At 40.9% G+C, this 23,423-nt stretch overlaps 1 protein-coding gene across 1 annotated transcript in view; it reads right to left on the bottom strand.

Moving 5' to 3' along the window:
• Positions 1-23,423, bottom strand: part of LOC143774986 (uncharacterized) — an 862,433-nt gene that overhangs the window by 501,491 nt on the left and 337,519 nt on the right. The window contains exons 50-62 of the mRNA XM_077262800.1: positions 22,884-22,919; positions 22,584-22,628; positions 19,524-19,595; positions 19,261-19,296; positions 19,004-19,030; positions 18,883-18,924; positions 18,695-18,775; positions 18,050-18,088; positions 16,422-16,460; positions 1,670-1,741; positions 1,039-1,071; positions 722-805; positions 282-311 (exon numbers count right to left, since the gene is read on the bottom strand). Of these exons, the coding sequence (XP_077118915.1) occupies positions 282-311; positions 722-805; positions 1,039-1,071; positions 1,670-1,741; positions 16,422-16,460; positions 18,050-18,088; positions 18,695-18,775; positions 18,883-18,924; positions 19,004-19,030; positions 19,261-19,296; positions 19,524-19,595; positions 22,584-22,628; positions 22,884-22,919 (636 nt within the window). The remainder of the gene's footprint in view (positions 1-281; positions 312-721; positions 806-1,038; positions 1,072-1,669; positions 1,742-16,421; positions 16,461-18,049; positions 18,089-18,694; positions 18,776-18,882; positions 18,925-19,003; positions 19,031-19,260; positions 19,297-19,523; positions 19,596-22,583; positions 22,629-22,883; positions 22,920-23,423) is intronic.

Consider the following 23,423-nt stretch of genomic DNA (forward strand, 5'->3'; position numbering starts at 1 on the left):
ACTACCACTGAATACCAATTCTGATTTTCGGAACTTTTGTCATTATTGAATCTTTCTTGTATACATAGAATATAAATTTTCTTTTTAATACTTTACTTTTTGAGTAATGTTAACATCTCATCATAGCACTTTCTGCCCATGTTTTGGCAAAGTTTTCTTTTTTTCCTTTTGTATCCAATATATCAAGTATGCCTCTCTTCTTTATGTATTTCACTTTCTAAATATAATACATGTATGAAACAAACAAATTGATGGCTTGGATGCAAGACTTATCTCCTTACCTTCATTTCAACATTTTTCCCAGGAACACCCTTAATACAAAAAGTGAAAGGGAAATTCATGTGAATATCACAAGCTAAAGTACATTTACATATCTGCTTGTTATGAATTGGGAAGATGATCACATAATTAGATTTACATTTTGTAGCTATATTTATTTTATTGTGTTCACGAGACAATCATATCCTTTTAAATAAGATGACACTGGATAAGTATTTTAACAAGACATCTAATTTCTGCAATGGTTTCCATAACAATATGATCTGCAATTATAAACATCCAAATAATTTATCACTGATTTAATGGATAAAACAATGTAAATTAAAAAAAAGCTTTGGAGAAAGCAAAGCTACAGTTATCAGCTATTCAAGCTTTTATTACAACAGTATTCTTACAGTACAACAGTTTAACTAACAACAAAATCTAAAGTATGGGTCCATACCTGTGGTCCTGGTGGCCCAGGGGGCCCCATTGGTCCTATATCACCACGATCACCCTTTACCCCTGTAGCTTTAGATATTACACTCTGTAGAAATATTCAGAGTTAGAATTATGATGTTGTCAAACACAAATATACAAAACAAAAATCTTTTATTTAAGTAATTCAATAAACGTTGCAAAGTCATAAAAACTAACATAATAAATAATATAAATGTTATTTATGCATAGACAATGCAAAAAGAATAGGATTTATTTCTTTATTGACTTAAATGGAGAGCAAATTACATACTTATTGATAGCAAACCATAATTTACTTACCTCGCCTGGCTCTCCTTTGTCTCCAGGCTCTCCCTGCAATTCATAAAATCCATGTTTAAATATCGAAATAATTAACAAATTGTATACATTTACACACAATGTACATATTCGTATTCATTTCTTGTAACTGTTGTTTATACAATGATTTATTACATATACTCCATATTCCTAATGAAAGTGCATTATATGAATATATGAGTGTTAATCTGGAATTGAGAAAAAACAGTTTTGTGTTTCTGAGTCGAAAATCTAAAACTTTTTTAGAGGTCCTTGAATCTAATGGGCAACTTTGTTGCCATAACTTTGAGGGAATTTTTTTTCCATTCTGCGGCATAGCGTAAAGATTTTACAATGAAAGCAGCACAAGTTTACATTTCCCCTTACAATCTGCAGATATCTCAGATTGAAAGTAAGTAATAAATATGATTTGGAAGTGGTATAATTTACTGTAAGAAAACATTCGGAGTTACACATTTCTTTTCTATAGACATTTGAATAAGTTACGAAAAATATTATATTTTCAGTTACAAATGTTACAAAAGTATTATTTCTATTGTCACACGTGACACAATATTGGATTGTAGTTCATGTGATAACTATAATATCAAATATAAAGAAACTATGTTCTTACCTTTTGTCCATGTGTTCCATGGATTCCATCTTTGCCATCTATGCCATTTTTTCCAGGGGAGCCTTGACTTCCCTATGACAACAACAAGCCAGCTATACAATCCAATTGAAAAATATATGACAAATACATTGCACAGCATAAATGACTACATAGATACAGATAGAATGGTTTCAATTAATTATCTAAATTACAGTTCATGGAAGTATGACAAAATGGTTATTCACCATTGAAGACTAGGAGCCAGAGTGTGTAGCGAGGATAACACTTTATGGACTGTGCTCTTCTCAATATGAAAGAAGGTACGTGGATGTAGTATCACAGAGGACATCGACAGGTTATTTTTTACACAGTTAGCAAGGCAAGTCAAAATACAAGAAAAAGACAATTTTGCAGTAATAACATTTCAGACAATATAGTGTTATCCCTGCGTTTTTTGGGTCCTGTGGCTAGGTAATGCAGTTGTTTGGATGCAACGCACAGAGGCACAAGGCGAAAACAGTCAGGGATGATTTTAGTTCTATTTATATACAGTGATTTAAAGTAACTGTAAAGAATTAGCATTAGTAGCTAGTCAGGTTAACATTCAAACAAAGATAACAGTAAACTTGGAAAAGCAAAGGAAGTCTTTCTCTGTCTAACATTAATGTCCTGTTCACAACGGTGGTGCGCCCAATCATGAGAGCGATACACACTGTCCTTTCGCATTCACAGGTGTGTCCCAAATGTTGCAGCCTCCTCACGGATCTTCTTGGCTTGACCGTTGACAGAAGTCTCTTAGGAGTGAACTAGGCCTCGACTCTTAACGGCTGATGTCTGGTCTCTTGAGCTTTACTGGCATTGGGCACGAATCCTGGTCCTGACTACTGCAGGCATAGCTCAGAGTCCTCCTATGTGGATCCAAGCCTTTTCAAACATTGGCCTACACCTTGATGGCGTAGACATTCCACTGAGGCCTGTTATGCTGGCCTCAGTGACATCCCTGGAGCACGTCTGCTCCACTCTCTTCCCTGATGCCAAATTTGGGTGTGGTTTGGCACCCAGGGCTTTGAGTCACTTTATCAGGTCCAGCACACAAAGTCACTAACCTTGCAAATCTTCCAACACAATTTGGTTTCCAATGAATTCGCCTGGCCAGCAGATGACGGTCTCTCTTAATTAATGGCACATCTTGCAAGGGCTCTTCAGGGATTTCCCTGCTTCTTATTACAACTACAGTCTAGCCTTAGTCTTGGCTATGGTATACTGAATGCTGCCCTAAAAACAGCAAATCCAGCGCTACTGCACTGAAGAGTGCGACACAGATAACCTAGTTGTCAACTAACTGTCCCTGTCTGTCCCTAAAACCAGGGGTGCATATATCATTGGTGCAACCTGTGCAGACTCACAGGGGCCCAAGAGGTAACGGGGCCTATTTCTTCCTCCAAAACAGAAGATTTTTTTAGGAGGTCTTGGGCTGCAAAGGGTCCATATTTTGTTCTTGCACATGGGCCCTTTTCTGTCTGTGTACGCCAGTGCCTGAAACAACACCCAATGTCACTGAGACTCACTAAACTTTGTGCTACTCAATTTACCCTCTGCTGGGCAACTTGCTAAAGGATGTGCACAAAATACAGCTAAACATCTATTGTATATTCACAAAAAGCAGATACAATAGACATTTGTATATACAAATATCTGCATAAATACACATTAACGGGTGGTAACAAGTATTTTCTGATGACCTGTCAGCCAACAGTGTGTAGGTCGAATCAGTACAGACTTTCATCAGACCGCTCACGCTACTAGGGGTGGTCATCACATAAACAGAAGTTCACCAACTATGTATTTCTGCTAGGCCGCAAGCAGAGGCCCGTTCCCACACTGCAAATCGCAGACAGTATTTTTTGCCACAGACCTTCTCTTATCATGATATTGATGCTCCCCGCAACTCACATGATTGGACCTCTGCTCATCCAAATGCACCTCTGCTTGTCCAGTTGGGTCACTGCTTACCTGATCGAACCTCTGCTTGTCCAGTCAAGCTTCTGCTCATGAGATCGAACCTCTGCTCATCCAATCTGGCTGCTGCTTATGCGATCAAACCTCTGCTCGTCAAATTGAACCTCTACCATCTTCACTTCACCTTAATAAATAGGACTTTCTATCTCCTGGAAATACTCCACACCCCTCAATTAATGCACAACCACTGCTGATCTTTCATTATTCAACACATCTGCCTAGGACTTGGCTGTAAGCCGATACAGTCTTCTTCTCTACAGGTGATGACTTGGTACAAAACCAAGTAAAGACTGACTGTCTCTCTTGACCTATGTGTCTTTTGTATTTTTTCCTTCATCACAACAGCTCGCATGTCTCTTGTGCACGTAGCATCTGTTTCCTCCTGTACAATCAGTTTCTCATCTTTTTATTGCAGCACTCTTTCATGTTCCTTATTGACTATCTCTGTCTACTAGATGGCAGCATCTGCCCACAAATGATTTACAGCACATTTCTATTATAGAATCATTGCAATTCCCTTACAACTATACTATCCGAGCTTGTGATGCGATACATTTCAAATGCCACAAGATTGAATTTGGTCTCATTAGACCAGGTTGTGGATTCTCAGAAAGGCTTGATATTTAACAATGTTTTCCCTAACAAAAGCTTTAGGGTATATTTCCATGGTCAGTATTCGCTGCGGATTGGACGCTGTGTACATTCGCAGCGTCCAACCCGCAGCTGCCAGATGTTACAGCACAGTGGAGGGGATTTTATGAAATCCCGTCTCCACTATGCGTGCAGGAATGCCTCCGGCAACCCTGCGTAAACGGACATGTGGCGAGCCTTTTTAGACAGCATGTCAATTTATCTTGTGGAGATTGTTATGACCCCAGTGGACAGGGTCTCAGAGGAACGTGTAAGTCTGCGAGATACAAAAATCCAGCTCATAGGGCTGTGGTAACTGGGTCGACCAAATAGCTACTCCTAACGCCAACACTAGAAGTAGCCGGGGATCATGCCTACGGTGATCGCTAGATGACTCGCGCCAGCCGGAGAATCTAACTACCCCTAGGAGAAGAAAACAAAGACCTCTCTTGCCTCCAGAGAAAGGGACCCCAAAGCAAGATACAAGCCCCCCACAAATAATAACGGTGAGGTAAGAGGAAATGACAAACACAGAAATGAACCAGGTTCAGCAAAGAGAGGCCAGCTTACTAATAGCAGAATAAAGCAAGATAACTTATCTGGTCAACAAAAACCCTATAAAAATCCATGCTGGAGATTCAAGAACCCCCGAACCGTCTAACGGTCCGGGGGGAGAACACCAGCCCCCTAGAGCTTCCAGCAAAGGTCAGGATACAGATTGGAACAAGCTGGACAAAAATACAAAACAAAACCAAAGCAAAAAGCAAAGAAGCAGACTTAGCTTTGAAATACAGGAACCAGGATCAAAGGACAAGAGCACAACAGATTAGCTCTGAATTCAACGATGCCAGGCATAGAACTGAAGGTCCAGAGAGCTTATATAGCAACGCCCCTGAACTAACGGCCCAGGTGAGCATATAGGAGAAGACAGAAGCTCCAGTGTCAAATCACTAATGACCACTAGAGGGAGCAAAACGCAAATTCACAACAGTACCCCCCCCTTAGTGAGGGGTCACCGAACCCTCACCACGACCACCAGGGCGATCAGGATGAGCGGCGTGAAAGGCACGAACTAAATCGGCCGCATGAACATCAGAGGCGACCACCCAGGAATTATCTTCCTGACCATAGCCCTTCCACTTGACCAGGTACTGAAGCCTCCGCCTGGAGAGACGAGAATCCAAGATCTTCTCCACCACGTACTCCAACTCGCCCTCAACCAACACCGGAGCAGGAGGCTCAGCAGAAGGAACTACAGGCACAACGTACCGCCGCAACAAGGACCTATGAAACACGTTGTGGATAGCAAACGACACAGGAAGATCCAGACGAAAGGATACAGGATTAAGGATTTCCAATATCTTGTAAGGACCAATAAAACGAGGTTTAAATTTGGGAGAGGAAACCTTCATTGGAACAAAGCGGGAAGAAAGCCACACCAAATCCCCAACACGTAGTCGGGAACCCACACCGCGGCGGCGGTTGGCAAAGCGCTGAGCCCTCTCCTGTGACAACTTCAAGTTGTCCACCACAAGATTCCAGATCCGCTGCAACCTATCCACCACAGAATCCACCCCAGGACAGTCAGAAGGTTCCACATGACCCGAAGAAAAACGAGGGTGGAAACCAGAGTTGCAGAAAAATGGCGAAACCAAAGTGGCGGAACTAGCCCGATTATTAAGGGCAAACTCAGCCAACGGCAAGAAGGTCACCCAATCGTCCTGATCAGCAGAGACAAAACACCTCAAATAAGCCTCCAAAGTCTGATTAGTTCGCTCCGTCTGTCCATTAGTCTGAGGATGGAAAGCAGACGAAAACGACAAATCAATGCCCATCCTACTAGAAAAGGATCGCCAGAATCTGGAAACGAACTGGGATCCTCTGTCTGACACAATATTCTCAGGGATGCCGTGCAAACGAACCACGTTCTGGAAAAACACAGGAACCAGATCGGAAGAGGAAGGCAGCTTAGGCAAAGGAACCAAATGGACCATCTTGGAGAAGCGATCACATATCACCCAGATAACAGACATGCCTTGAGACACCGGAAGATCAGAAATGAAATCCATGGAGATATGTGTCCAAGGTCTCTTAGGGACAGGCAAGGGCAAGAGCAACCCGCTGGCACGAGAACAGCAAGGCTTAGCTCGAGCACAAGTCCCACAGGACTGTACAAATGACCGCACATCCCTTGACAAGGAAGGCCACCAAAAGGATCTGGCCACCAGATCTCTGGTGCCAAAAATTCCTGGGTGACCTGCCAACACCGAGGAATGAACCTCGGAAATGACTCTGCTGGTCCACTTATCAGGCACAAACAGTCGGTCAGGTGGACAAGAATCAGGCCTATCAGCCTGAAATCTCTGCAACACACGTCGCAGATCTGGAGAAATAGCTGACAAGATAACTCCATCCTTAAGAATACCAACAGGTTCAGTGACTCCAGGAGCATCAGGCACAAAGCTCCTGGAAAGAGCATCGGCCTTCACATTCTTTGAACCTGGTAAATACGAGACAACGAAGTCAAAACGGGAGAAAAACAATGACCAGCGGGCCTGTCTAGGATTCAGGCGTTTAGCAGACTCGAGATACATCAGATTTTTGTGATCAGTCAAGACCACCACACGATGCTTAGCACCCTCGAGCCAATGACGCCACTCCTCAAATGCCCATTTCATGGCCAACAACTCCCGATTGCCCACATCATAATTTCGCTCAGCAGGCGAAAACTTCCTAGAGAAAAAGGCGCAAGGTCTCATAACAGAGCAACCAGGGCCTCTCTGCGACAAAACGGCCCCTGCTCCAATCTCTGAAGCATCCACCTCAACCTGAAAGGGAAGCGAGACATCAGGCTGGCACAAAACAGGCGCCGAAGTAAACCGACGTTTCAACTCCTGGAAAGCCTCCACGGCAGCAGGAGCCCAATTAGCCACATCGGAGCCCTTCTTGGTCATATCCGTCAAAGGTTTCACAATGCTAGAAAAATTAGCGATAAAACGACGGTAGAAGTTAGCGAAACCTAAGAACTTCTGAAGACTCTTAACTGACGAGGGCTGAGTCCAATCAAGAATAGCTCGGACCTTGACTGGGTCCATCTCCACAGCAGAAGGGGAAAAAATGAACCCCAAAAAGGGAACCTTCTGTACACCAAAAAGACACTTTGAGCCCTTGACAAACAAAGAATTTTCACGCAAAATTTTAAAGACCATCCTGACCTGCTCCACATGCGAGTCCCAATTATCAGAAAAAAACAGAATATCATCCAGATAAATGATCAAAAATTTATCCAGATAGTTCCGAAAAATGTCATGCATAAAGGACTGAAAAACTGAAGGGGCATTAGAGAGCCCAAAAGGCATCACCAAGTACTCAAAATGACCTTCGGGCGTATTGAATGCGGTTTTCCATTCATCACCTTGCTTAATGCGCACAAGGTTGTACGCACCACGAAGGTCTATCTTGGTGAACCACTTGGCACCTTTAATCCGGGCAAACAAGTCAGACAACAGCGGCAAAGGATACTGAAATTTGACAGTGATCTTATTTAAAAGCCGATAGTCAATACAAGGCCTCAAAGATCCGTCCTTTTTAGCCACAAAAAAGAATCCCGCACCAAGAGGGGAAGAAGACGGACGGATGTGTCCTTTCTCCAGAGACTCCTTGATATATGAACGCATAGCGGTATGTTCAGGTATCGACAGATTAAACAGTCTTCCCTTAGGAAACTTACTGCCTGGAATCAAATCTATTGCACAGTCACATTCCCTATGAGGAGGCAATGCACTGGACCTGGACTCGCTAAAAACATCCTGATAATCAGACAAATACTCCGGAACTTCCGAAGGCGTAGAAGAAGCAATAGACACAGGCAGGGAATCCTCATGAATACCACGACAGCCCCAACTAGACACTGACATAGCCTTCCAGTCAAGGACTGGATTATGGGTCTGTAACCATGGCAGCCCCAAAACAACCAAATCATGCATTTTATGTAGAACGAGAAAACGTATCACCTCGCGGTGTTCAGGAGTCATGCACATGGTAACCTGTGTCCAATACTGCGGCTTATTTTCTGCTAATGGCGTAGCATCAATACCCCTAAGAGGTATAGGATTTTCTAATGGTTCAAGAATAAAACCACAGCGCTTAGCAAATGAGAGATCCATAAGACTCAGGGCAGCACCTGAATCTACAAACGCCATGACAGGATAAGATGACAGTGAGCAAATCAAAGTTACAGACAGAATAAACTTAGGATGCAAATTACCAACGGTGACAGGACTAACAACCTTAGATATACGTTTAGAGCATGCTGAAATAACATGTGTAGAATCACCACAGTAGTAGCACAAGCCATTCCGGCGTCTATGAATTTTCCTCTCATTTCTAGTCAGGATTCTATCACATTGCATCAAATCAGGTGTCCGTTCAGACAACACCATGAGGGAATTTGCGGTTTTTCTATCACATTGCATCAAATCAGGTGTCCGTTCAGACAACACCATGAGGGAATTTGCGGTTTTGCGCTCCCGCAACCGCCGGTCAATTTGAATAGCCAGGGCCATGGTATCATTCAGACCTGTGGGAATAGGAAAACCCACCATAACATTCTTAATGGCTTCAGAAAGGCCATTTCTAAAATTAGCAGCCAGTGCACAGTCGTTCCAATGTGTCAGCACGGACCATTTCCGAAATTTTTGGCAATACACTTCAGCCTCGTCCTGGCCCTGAGACATAGCCAGCAAGGCTTTTTCAGCCTGAATCTCAAGATTGGGTTCCTCATAAAGTAAACCGAGCGCCGGAAAAAACGCATCAATATCAGCCAATGCCGGATCTCCTGGCGCCAACGAAAAAGCCCAATCTTGAGGGTCACCCCGTAAGAATGAAATAACAATTTTTACTTGTTGAGCAGAGTCTCCAGACGAACAGGGTCTCAGGGACAAAAACAATTTACAATTATTCCTGAAATTCCTAAACTTAAATCGGTCTCCTGAAAACGGTTCAGGAATCGGTATCTTGGGTTCAGACCTAGGATTTCTGATAACATAATCTTGTATACCCTGCACACGAGCAGCAAGCTGGTCCACACTTGTAATCAAGGTCTGGACATTCATGTCTGCAGCAAGCTTAAGCCACTCTGAGGTAAAGGGGAAAAGAAAAAAAAAAAAAAATGAGAGAGAAAAAAAAAAAAAAACCTCAAAATTTTCTTTCTTATAATCCCACTTCTGCAATGCATCAAACATTCAATACTGGCCTGGCATACTGTTATGACCCCAGTGGACAGGGTCTCAGAGGAACGTGTAAGTCTGCGAGATACAAAAATCCAGCTCATAGGGCTGTGGTAACTGGGTCGACCAAATAGCTACTCCTAACGCCAACACTAGAAGTAGCCGGGGATCATGCCTACGGTGATCGCTAGATGACTCGCGCCAGCCGGAGAATCTAACTACCCCTAGGAGAAGAAAACAAAGACCTCTCTTGCCTCCAGAGAAAGGGACCCCAAAGCAAGATACAAGCCCCCCACAAATAATAACGGTGAGGTAAGAGGAAATGACAAACACAGAAATGAACCAGGTTCAGCAAAGAGAGGCCAGCTTACTAATAGCAGAATAAAGCAAGATAACTTATCTGGTCAACAAAAACCCTATAAAAATCCACGCTGGAGATTCAAGAACCCCCGAACCGTCTAACGGTCCGGGGGGAGAACACCAGCCCCCTAGAGCTTCCAGCAAAGGTCAGGATACAGATTGGAACAAGCTGGACAAAAATACAAAACAAAACCAAAGCAAAAAGCAAAGAAGCAGACTTAGCTTTGAAATACAGGAACCAGGATCAAAGGACAAGAGCACAACAGATTAGCTCTGAATTCAACGATGCCAGGCATAGAACTGAAGGTCCAGAGAGCTTATATAGCAACGCCCCTGAACTAACGGCCCAGGTGAGCATATAGGAGAAGACAGAAGCTCCAGTGTCAAATCACTAATGACCACTAGAGGGAGCAAAATGCAAATTCACAACAGGAGATGCTCAGTCTCTGCAAGATAAATATCAAAGTCCAATGTATAGGCTGGAGTGATTCCGCATGGTTCAATGAACACTTGCGGAATCACCTTGCATACAAAAGTCGGCAGTCCTTAGGAGCAGCTGCATCCAAAGCGCTGCCGATACAGATTGTGGAAACATTCCCTTATGGGCTTGGCTCTAGTATCAGCATTTGCTTCCTGTGTGGACAATAACCATGGTTTCCCCTTCTATGCAGGATATGTCTCACACTTCCATACTTCAAATGTAGTTGTAGATGGATATTTTAATTAATGATATCATTTGTATGCAGATTTTCCAACTCCAAGCTGCATAAACTTGAATGCTTATTAGTTTAGAGCATATCAGGTGATGTGTATTTGTGTAATCAAGGTGTTTAGCAATATTAAGCAGCTTGTTTTTCTCAGGCAAAATGGGCCATGTCTCCGAAACATGAGAAATTGTTAACAGTCTTAAAGAGGGATGAAGCTCTCTTGAAATTGCTAAAATATTGGGGCAAGATCATAGGGTCACAAAAACGTGTTGAGAAAAAAAGATGCATATTAACTGCCAAAGATTTGAAAAGAATCAAACATGAAGTGACCAACAACCTATTATCCTTCAATGTTGTCATATTCCAGAATTGCAACCTTCTTGGAGCACCAAGAGACACGATAAAGGGAAGGTAGGCTGAAACCCGACCACCAGTGAACAAGACACATAACTTGAAAGGTTAAGACTGAGCCAAAAAATATCTGAAAACAGATTTTTCAGTGGTTTTATGGACTGATGAGATGAGAGTGACTTTTGATGGATCAGATGCATGGGCCTGTGGCTGGGTCAGTAACATACACACACCTTTACTTTCACTCAGATGCCAACAAGGTAGAGGTGAAGTACTATTATAGGCTGGTATTATTAAAGATGAGCTAGTTATATCTTTTCAGTTTGAAGATGAACTCAAAATCAATTCCAAAACCTACTGCCAGATTTTCAGAGATGATCTTTGCTCAAGCAGTAGTACAAAGAAGAAACCTGCATATTTTAAGAAAATCATGATTTTTATGCAGGACAATGCTCCATTGCATGCTTCGAAGCATTCCACTGCTTGGCTAGCCAGTAAAGGTCTTAAAATAATGACATGGCCTCGTTCCTCACCTGATCTTGACCTAAACACAACTGAGAACTTGTGGACTCTTCCTAAACAGGAGATTTACCCTGTAGACTGTGAGCCCTCGCGGGCAGGGTCCTCTCTCCTTCTGTACTTGTGTGTGCCTTGTTTTGCTCATACCTATTGTACTTGTCTATCTGCCCCTTTCATGTGTAAAGTGCCATGGAATAAATGGCGCTATAAAAATGTATAATAATAATAATAATTTACATGTGAAGGAAAACATTCATCTCTCTGAATAGTGTCTGGAAGGCTGTGGTTAGTGCTGCCTAAAAAGTTGATCACTAACAGATTAAGGAACTGAGAGACTCTATGAATGGAAGGCTTATGACACTTATTAAAAGGAAGGGTCAATATACAGATGAATAAATTGGTCACATATATTTTTTTAAATGTCCGAAATTTAATTTTGCGTATTTGGAGTTGCTTATTTTTTGGTGAAAATGGCCATGTCAGGGCTTGTTTTTTGTGGGACAACTTGTCCTTTTTGAACAACATCATTGGTTTTAACATATTGTGTACTGGAAAATGGGAAAAAAAATTCCAAATGCGGTGAAATTTTAAAAATAAGTGCAATCCCACAGTTGTTTTTTTTTTGTTTGTTTTTTTACCAAGTTCACTAAATGCTAAAACTCCTGCCATTATTATTCTTCAGGTCATTACCAGTTCATAGACACCAAACATGTCTAGGTTCTTTTTTATTTAAGTGGTGAAAAAAAAAATCCAAACTTTGTTAAAAAAAATTGTGCGATTTTCTGATACCCGTAGCTCCTCCAATTTTCATGATCTCCAGTTGGGTGAGGGCTTATTTTTTTGCATGCTAAGCTGGTATTTTTAATACCATTTTGGTGCAGATTCAATCTTTTGATCGCCTATTATTGCATTTTAATGCAATGTTGTGGCAACCAAAAAAATGTAATTCTAGTGTTTTTACTTTTTTTCTAGTTACGCTGTTTAGTGATCAGGTTAATCTTTTTATTGATAGATCAGGTGATTCTGAACACGGCGATACAAAATATGTGTATGTTTGATTTTTTTTATTGTTTTATTTTGAATGGGGCAAAAAGGGGTGATTTGAACTTTTATTTTGTTTATTTTTTAAAAATGTTTAAAACTTTTTTTTTCCTTTTGGCATGCTTCAATAGTCTTCATGGGAGACTAGAAGCTTCCATAATCTAATCGGCTCTGCTACATACAGGCGATCATCAGATCACTTGTATGTAGCAGAATTGCTACATTGCACTTGCTATGATTGCTGACCACCGGCAATCCAGCAATGACAACCATAGAGGTCTGCTGGAGACTGCTGGTTACCATACCAACCCATCGGTGACCCACGATCACGTGACGGGGTCACCGATGGGTGGGATTTCCGGCATGCTTGCCGGAAGTGCACGTTAAATGCCGCTGTCAGAGATTGACAATGGCATTTAACTAGTTAAAACAGCTGGCATGTGCATGAAAAGATGTGGACTCAGGGCCGGTTAAATATTTAGGTTTCAGGGCTATTAACCTTTTGGACTGACTGACAGCACTGCAGTTGTTCAATAATAAATATAATGATTAAAAACATAAATTGCCTAATAATTCTGCACACATTGTATAAGGGAGATTGAAATGCTCAGTTAGAAATGAGTGGTGGTGGCCTTTAACTATCTCTAATCTCTATAGACAATGAATGAATGGAGTATTTCAGAGCACTGTTCTCAAGTTCTAATAGCCCTTTTAACTAACACCAGGAAAATGTGTTATCAATCTAAGCTTTTTAACTTTATGGAAAATGTCCTCATTTTTGTAATATGATATTTTATCATAATTCCTTGTTTATCACTGAAAAATAGTTAGAATTGAGAGTCCTTAGTGGCTGATACCTGTTAATGGCTTAAGGAGAAGATGGTAAAGATGGTAACAAGTTGCAAGCTTTCGAGACTACTCAGATCTCTTCATCAGGCATAGACTAATACAAAAGACAAGCATCCAACATCAGTGCCCAGGAGAGAAAGGCCATATGGTCTTTGAAAACCAACAAAGAAATCATCATTAAACCTGCTGACAAGGGTGGTGCAATAGTCATGATGAACACATCAGACTATATGAAGGAAGCAAACAGACAACTTATAGACACACGCTACTACAAAAAATTGGAGTCTGATCCTACACAGGACTATTACAAGGAATTAAACAAGTTGGTACCTTGTCTGCCTGACAAACGCATAAGAGCCGATGACCTGATACCTGACAGTCTAAGAATAGGGACATTCTACACGCTTCCCAAAAACCACAGATCTGGTAATCCAGGGAGACCAATTATTTCATGTGTGGGCACCCTTACTAAGCAGGTATCTGGATGGGTAGAGGGTATTCTTAAACCACTGGTAAAGGATACACCCAGCTACATTCAGGACATAACTGACCTATTGAATAAACTAGCAGCAATGAGACCTCTACCAGAAGGAACCATCCTGGCCACCATGGATGTGGAATCTTTGTACTCTAATATCTCACACCAGGATGGATTAAATGCCTGCAAAGTCTTCATGGAAAACATCAGGAATGATGCTGATTCTGTGGTGAAGCTTACAAAATTCATCCTCACTCACAATTACTTTGACTTTGACAACAAGATCTATCTATAGGAGACTGGCACAGCAATGGGAAGTAAAATGGCTCCACAGTATGCAAATCTTTTCATGGCCAAGCTTGAAAGCGAATTTTTGTCCTCATGTCCCATCAGGCCTCTGGCCTACTACCGTTACATTGATGATATTTTAATCATCTGGATGGAGTCAGAGCCACAGCCAAAGACATTCCATGAACAATTTAATCAATTTCATCCCACCATCAACTTAAAGTTGGAGTCACGCTTACCGTATGAAAAAGCGGTCAGTTTCACTCAACCGAGAGTCACACAAATGTTCTCCGTATGGTCATCCATGTGTAATGCGTTTGCAATGCAATGATGAGATTTCCTCGCATCTATGTATCCATATGACATCTATATGACATCCATTCAACATGCGTATGGCTTTACATTTCTCACTGCTTTTCCTCAATGAATTTAATCGTTCAATGGGCTGAAATGAGGAAAATGTGTGCGTATTTTTCACAAGTCACACTGATGGTTCACGTGGCGTCCAAATTTTTCTTGCACCCATAGACTTGCATTGGTGAGACTCGGCCAATATACGCGTAAAATCGCAGCATGCGGCGATTTCACTCGCACATAGAATACGCCCGGGAAAATAAACGGTGATGTGAGCTTCCTCATAGATTAACACTGGTCCGAGTGCTATGCGATGTTTCCTCGCATAGCACTCGTCTGTATTATACGCTAGTGTGACTCCGGCCTAACACTCAACTACTCCTGTACTAAAATTATCTTTTTGGACACCATAATTAAGCTACAGAACAATGAAATAGAGACATCCCTGTATCAGAAGCCAATCAACTGTCCAACATACCTTAAATGGGACAGTTTCCATCCAAAACACATAAAAACCTCTATTGTCTATAGCCAAGCCACCAGATACAATCGTATATGCTCCAACCCCATGGAGAGAAACAAACACCTTGGTCGCCTCAGAAAGACCTTTTTGAATCAGGGCTACCATCAAAGAACAATTGAAAACCAAATTACAAGAGCCACCAGAATATCAAGGAATCACCTTCTACATTACAAAGCTAAAGAAGACAATAACCGGGTGCCTCTAGTATTCACCTACAATCCAAATCTGGAGGTGCTAAGGGGAGCTGCACAGAAAATACAACCTTTACTACAAAAAGATGCCCGCTTACAATCCATATTTCCAGACCCACCACTACTGTGTGTTAGGTAGCCCCAAAATTTAAGAAACATCATTGTCAGAAGCTCCCTGTCCTCTCCAACAGCTACAGGAACCTTTCCTTGCAACCAGAAAATATGTAAAACCTGTCCATTTATAATGACCATGGACACGATAAAGATCCCCCACTCGCATCAGGACTACAAGATTCCAGGTACTTTCAGCTGCATCACATCTAATGTGGTGTACTTAATTATTTGTACTAAATGTCCATCTGGGTGTCTGTATGTGGGTGAGACAAGGCAAAAGCTTAGAACAAGGATGAATTCTCATCGCCACACAATAAGAGAAAAAATAATGGATTTACCTGTGGCCAAACATTTTTGTATCCCTTATCACAGCACCATTGACATGAAATTACTTGTATTAAAAGGTAGCTTCAAATCCCAGAGAGACAGAAGAGTTTTGGAGTATAAACTCATGACAACCTTTGACACACTCAGTGCAGGAATGAATGTGTCGCATGGATTTATGTTTGTTTACATCAATTAAGAAATTTGCTCCTCAGACCTTGTGGGGGCATCACAACACAGAACCAGACCCCAAGGACAATAAAACTTTCATACTCCTTATCTATGAACTGTTCCAATATTTATGGCCTCAACTGTTTATCCCTCTCCCATAATGATAGTTCTGCTTCACGTCACTTGTCTTATCTATTGCATTATTTCTCTGCAGTGTTCTGTATAAATATGTGATTATTCAGATTTTGTATTAGTCTATGCCCGATGAAGAGACCTGAGTAGTCTCAAAAGCTTGCAATTTGTTACCATCTTTTCAGTTAGCCATTAAAAGGTATCAACCACTGAGGACTCTCAATTCAAAATATTTTTCTATCTACTGGTTAACACAGTATAAAGGTATATATATTTCTTGTTTAGCACTGATGTGCATTAGTAACTGAAAAGTAGAGTGTTGGCACAGTAAATCAAATCTCAAAAATGTTTTATTTGAGAAGAGAACTTGTTGATATTTTTCACCATGGGTGTACTCATTTGTGTTGCATATTGTATAACATAACATACAATATTACACATTACTTATACTGTATAAAATGAAATGTTCCGTTGTATGGCCACATCATTATTACCTTATCCCCTTTTACTCCTTTTTCTTGAACAGATTCTACCTGTAAATATAAACTGGTATTAGAACAAATTGATTGTGATCCCAACAAGAGTATTTGATTATATAATTGTGAACAGTTGTTTTTCTACATGTTACAACTTTAAAACAATGGAACAATACTTCACTAGTGTTTGGGGGCAAGATGGTGTGATTCAAGTCGGGCTGCACCATTACAAGATTGTAAAGCACTGCATGATTGAGAATCACGTACATATATAATTTAACATTATTAAAACAACAAGAAACTTTTCTGCTTCTTATATTGCCTTATTCATTTAATGTAGCACTTTTTGGAAAACTGATCAGCAGTAAACTCGTCTGAAGAATTTGTGTTGTGTGCGCCACCATTCAACAACATGAAACATGCCTTTTTTGGCCATGGCATTTTCTAACACTCATTTTCCATCATGTAAAGAGATTCTTATGAGCAGTGACCGCTTTGCTTTTCATGTATTATTTGTTCATTCCTTTGTATTGCTGGTTTGATACTTATTATCACTGAATTGACCATATTAATTATGGTCGCAGAACATGTCTCAAAGGTCAGGGGGCTCGTACCCACATTGTTCAGGCTCCCATTGTGCAACACTGAATTTGAAAATGGTGATCAGATTTTTCAATTTTGTCACCATTTCCAACTGGTCCAATGAAAAATAAAAATGGCAGCAGAAGCAAGTGCTGCTAACTAGCAATGAAGAGCAGCTTCACGTGTGGGTATAATGGCTGCTCAGTGGGGTTGCCCTTAAGTTGAATATAATCATGTGGCAAGAGGGGTAGCTCTTAATGTGAGTATACTAAAAGGGATGGGGAGTGAAGGAAAGCCTTTAATGTGAGTATATAGCCATGCCACTGCTGGGGGTGTGTGGGGGTCTGTATTCAATTGCATTATGGGACTTTGAATCTGAATATAATGAGTGAGGAACACTGGATCTCGCTATTTGGAAATGAAGCTGTGGTAGGAAATATACTAGGAAGAAGCCTCTGGATGTGAATATACAGGGGGGGCAATGGATGGAATAATACGGTGGGACGCTGATTATATTATACCAGATGGGTCAGTCTTGATGTGTAAAAGATAATATAGGGTGGAGAGCAGGGCTTTGAAAGCTCTGTGCACATTATACTGGGGAGGGGAATCGGCTAGGTTTTGGCCGAGCTGTCAGTGAGGGCACTTGCCTGAGCGGTGCCGGGTGGCAGACGAAAGTAACACTACAGTTTTTTTTCACATATACACAGTGCATGTATTAAAATATTTACCCATTGCTGCCTCCTTCCGTATATATTAATACAGGCTCTGTGCACATAAGAACAATAGCTCAGGAGGTAGTTAAAACAATTGCTGCAGTGCAATTTTAAAGAAGTATATTATTAAACACTTATGAAGAGCACCTTTCTTATGAAGGGGGCGTGGTGTTTTGGGATATATTGAAAGGGGGCTTTAGACCAAAGTTTGCTCCTGGGTCCTTACTATTCTACTTACACCACTAAAACTATCCCAGTGTTCCTACAAGGTGATCTGCAAAGTATAGTTAATGACAATATATTTATTGATTAAAAGTTCAAACAAGAAAATTCTAAATTGCAACTCACCAAAGCATTGCCTGGAGGTCCTTGACGTCCTTCTGGACCCTTACATGTGAAATAGCCAGTTATTAATACAATATATTTAACTCACATATTATTTCAAACTCCTTAACAAAAAACCCTAATTTATCCAAACTAATGCTTTTCACTGACAAATGTATACTTCCTCTAGAATTCATCATGCATATTAAAAAAATGTTGCTAGTAACTAGGAAAGGTAGGTAGTTTCATGTAGCATTGTATGAATTCCATAAACATAATTTTTTTGTCAGTCATATAATCAATGACAGTTGATAAAAACTGCACATTTCCCAACTAAAGTTTTTGACACATTAAAATTATTTAAATCCATTTAGGCAGATACATCTATCTGCTCCATGTACTGTATATGTCATCCCAGGCTGTAACAATACGACTTCTATCTTGCACATACAACCATTTGTTTGATTGCATACAGTGGATTTGTACGTGGGAAAACTTGCAAAATCGGCAGTGTATTGAATACTTATTTTCCCCACTGTATCCATTTTGTACCATTTTATTGCTATTTTTGTAAAATTAAATAAAATATAAAACAATATACACTTAAATGAAATCACCCTGCATATGTCAGAATAGCAGTAATGACGACCATAGCCATTTGATGCTTACTCTTGGGCCTGGTGATCCAGAATCTCCCTTGTCACCTTTCAAACCTGTATTCCCTGGAGAACCTACTTCTCCTCTGTCTCCCTACAATAGATAAAAGTCAATTTAAAAGAAAATTTTAGTATTCAAGCTTCTAATGACCAAAATATGAAAAACATAAGAGATAATGTGATCCGATTTAGAAACCTTGCCTTTTCTCCTCTGACAGGTAATGTTTTATCCACCATGGTGACCTGAAAATAATAATATTGAAGTAACGTCACGCAATGATTGCCGTATTAACACAACTTATCATTAAATAAAAAGTCTTACTGTACTTCCAGGTGGTCCTGGCTGTCCCTGTGGAGAATAAATTACTTTTTAAAGTGACTGTAGCAATCTACTCCACTATTCCAAGCTACCACCACAAATGTGTCCACACTGGAGATTAATTTATGAGGGAAACTAAAGTACACACAAATAATACTTTTGATTTGAAGGGAGCACAGAAATTGGGGCATCTATGTTACCATAATAATTTTCATGAGAAAGGCAGAAATGGCTGTAAATTAATGCATTTGCTAACTTACGGGATCTCCTTTGTTTCCTTTTTTGCCATCAATACCCTATTAAAAGATCAGAAAAATATAATGACCTTTTTATGGTTTTGACTGTAAAATACTTTTTTCCTTGTAGAAATATAGTCCTCATAACAGACATACACATATGAATGACTGAAATAATGAATTGTGACTTGTAGGATCGCTACTTCCAACAGGTAGCGCTATAGAGTTCAAGTCCTCTTTTTCTCTGAAGAGGCAATTTGCATATGAAATAATGAAGTCATCCTTACATCTTTTCCAGGTGCTCCCTGTTCTCCTTTTTGTCCAGAATCACCTATACGGCCTGGAAGTCCTGTGGTGCCCTAGAAATATATTTCAGAATACCGTATAAGGCTTTATTCATTCATCAATATTTTTGATCAGTATTTTATCAGTATATCAGTTTATTAGAACAAGTGTAAATCTTTCAGTTAGGCCAAGTCATGCACACACATTCAGTATTTGGTCAGTATTTGTAAGCAAAAATCAAGAGTGGGAGATAAATACAGAAATGGTAACTAGGGATGAGTGAACCTGAACTGTAACGTTCGGGACCGTGCCGAACACATAGTGTTCGGTCATACGGTCCTGAACATGGGTTTCCACAGTTTGGGTCCAGTTCAAGCTGTAAAAAAAAAACAGAAAATCTATATATATAATTGTCTAAGGGGTACTTCCGCCTGTCTGTTCTGGAAATCCCACGTCTCTGATTGGTCGAGGCCGCTAGGCCTCGACCAATCAGCGATGGGCACAGTCCGGCCAAGAATTAGTCCCTCCCTACTTCTGTCCAGTCAGTGCCCGGCGCCCGCTCCATACTCCCCTCCAGTCAGCGCTCACACAGGGTTAATGGCAGCGTTAACGGACCGCGTTATGCCGCGGGTAACGCACTCCGTTAACGCTGCTATTAACCCTGTGTGACCAACTTTTTACTATTGATGCTGCCTATGCAGCATCAATAGTAAAAAAAAATCTAATTTAAAAATAATAAAAAAACAAAAAACCTGCTATTCTCACCTTCCGTTGTCCGCCGATGTGCGCGCAGCTGCCGCCAGCTTCCGTTCCCAGAGATGCATTGCGAAATTACCCAGAAGACTTAGCAGTCTCGCGAGACCGCTAAGTCATCTGGGTAATTTTGCAATGCATCTCTGGGAACAGAAGCTGGCGGCAGCATATAACTTTTTTTTTTTAACAGGGATATGGTGCTCACACTGCTATATACTACATGGGCTGTGTTATATACTATGTGGCCAGTGTTATATACTGCGTGGCTCATACATGCATATTCTAGAATACCCGATGTGTTAGAATCGGGCTACCATCTTTTATTTCCTGGATTTTTCCAGAAAAGTAGCTTGGTTTGAATCTATATACATGTGTGTGTATATGGAGATATATATATATATATATATATATATCTATATATATATATATATATATATATATATATATATTTGTCTAAGGGGTACTTCCGTCTTTCTGTCTGTCCTTCTGTCTATCTGTCTGTCTGTCACGGATATTCATTGGTCGCGGCCTCTGTCTGTCATGGAATCCAAGTCGCTGATTGGTCTCGCCAGCTGCCTGTCATGGCTGCCGCGACCAATCAGCGACGGCCACAGTCCGATTAGTCCCTCCCTACTCCCCTGCAGTCAGTGCCCGGCGCCTGCTCCATACTCCCCGCAGTCACCGCTCACACAGGGTTAATGCCAGCGGTAACAGACCGAGTTATGCCGCGGATAACTCACTCCGTTACCGCCGCTATTAACCCTGTGTGACCAAGTTTTTACTATTGATGCTGCCTATGCAGCATCAATAGTAAAAACATCTAATGTTAAAATTAGTAAAAAAAATAAAAAATCATTATATATTCACCTTCTGCCGCCTTACCCACTCCTTGCGACGCTCTGGTGACTGCCCCATGCAAGCGGCAGTTTCCGGTGGCAAGGATGGCATGCGAGAAGGACCTGCCATGATGTCACGGTCATGTGACCGCGACGTCATCACACCCTGGGACCGGAAGCTGCCGCCTGCACTGCACACAGGCGACAGAACTACAAGGGGCCCTCAGAAGGTGAGTATATGTTTATTTTTTAACCTGTGACATACGTGGCTGGGCAATATACTATGTAGCTGGGCAATATACTACATGACTGGCCAATATACTACGTGGCTGGGCAATATACTATGTGGCTCTGTGCTGTATACTACGTCACTGTGCAATATACTACGTGCCTCTGTGCTGTATACTACGTCACTGGGCAATATACTACGCAACTGGGCAATATACTACGTGGCTGGGCAATATACTACGTAACTGGGCAATATACTATGTGGCTGGGCAATATACTACGTGGCTGGGCAATATACTACGTGGGCTGTGCAATATACTACGTGGGCTGTGCAATATACTACGTGGACATGCATATTCTAGAATACCCAATGCGTTAGAATCGGGCCACCATCTAGCTAATAATAAACATTATAATTATACTTACCTGTCCAGCGATGCGTCCTCTGGTCCCGCTGTCTCCCGGCCGCATCTGCTTCTGGGGCCGCTCATTACCTTCTGCCGCTATTCACTGCACTCGGCAGTCTTCGGCTTTTTCCATCAGTGTTTGTGCGGTGACGTCACGGCATGAACACTGCCAGAAAAAGCCGAAGACTGCCGAGTGCAGTGATTACCAGCAGAAGGTAATGAGCGGCCCCGGAAGCAGATGCGGCCGGGAGACAGCAGGATGGGAGGACGCATCGCTGGACAGGTAAGTATAATTATAATGTTTATAATTAATTGTCTGCTCTTTTTACAGCCCCCGCGCCCCATCCCATATATGTAAAGTACGAGTTCGGGGTCCGGCGCCGAACTTGAACTTTACAGAAAATTTGGGTGAACCTGCCGATCCTGAATATCGGGGGATTCGCCCATCACTAGTGGTGGCGCGTTTCTATTATAGTTTTCTTCTGATTGTTCAACTCCAGATTTTGCTTAAAAATACTGATGTAAAATACTGACCAAATACTGAACGAGGCCTTACAGTTTTTCTTTGTAAGTTCCAATCCTGGATTTAGCAATCAATCACTGCTGGCAAATACTGACCAAATACTGACTTGTGAATAAGACCTAAGAGAAATTGAGCCTGTATACACTCCTTTACCTCTGATAACAGTCTAATGGATGATATACAAAACAGAACCAAATAAAGATATTTTTATGATCATGGAATATGTAAATGGTAAAACGGATTGCAACCTGTTGGCAAATCACATTTCAGTGTGACGTTAGTCTCTTTTTATGCAGAAATGGAGAATAAGCTTACCCTCTGTCCTTTCTCTCCTGGTTCACCTTTCATTCCAGCATCTCCCTAGAAGAGAATAAAAGTCAACCACAAATGAATATCTAGAGCTGACTTTTGGAGTTTTAATTAGTAATGTTCACACCATTATTTGTTTTTATATTCATTTTCTAGGGTAAATATTAAAACTTGAAAGTAATACAATAATCTTGCAAAACTTACTACTGAGTAGTGTACAGTCACATGTCAACTAAAATCTACACTTCACAATTAGATGTAAAATGGTGCATGGTGGCACTCCTTATTACGGTAAATATACATTACCTTTATACCGGGATCTCCACTTAAACCTTGTTCACCCTAAAGAAAAATGATAAATTATTATTAAAATTAGTTTTGTCTGATAATGAATGCTAATAGTTTTTATTTAGGCAAACAATTCATTGTCGTGAAATTAATCCAATACAATAAAGTACTCATTTCTACATTATCATTTCCAGCTTTGTCAACTTCCTTTATTTATATCACAGGTCCTTAAAAGGTTTCTCTCAACATTTAGTTTCAGGTGCGCACCTCTCCGCAACTTTTTAGCTTCATGCTTGGACCAACGGCATCATCAGAGGAACAAAAGCCATCTAGCCCACTTCAGAGCAGTGATTCCAAAACTATAAATAACGGACAATATGTACTACCAACCCATATCTCTCTGGTCCTCATATGCCCTCCTTTTTTAACTGTTTTGAATTGATTTGAGTAACATGTTTACTATATACAGTAACCCTGTATGTAGTTTCTATCTGTGTAGCTATTGTAAATTACATAATGGTTTCAAGAAACATCGCCATTAAAAATATCTAGATTCAG

This window comes from Ranitomeya variabilis, chromosome 5, assembly GCF_051348905.1.
Source record: "Ranitomeya variabilis isolate aRanVar5 chromosome 5, aRanVar5.hap1, whole genome shotgun sequence".
NCBI classification, from domain to species: Eukaryota; Metazoa; Chordata; class Amphibia; order Anura; family Dendrobatidae; genus Ranitomeya; species Ranitomeya variabilis.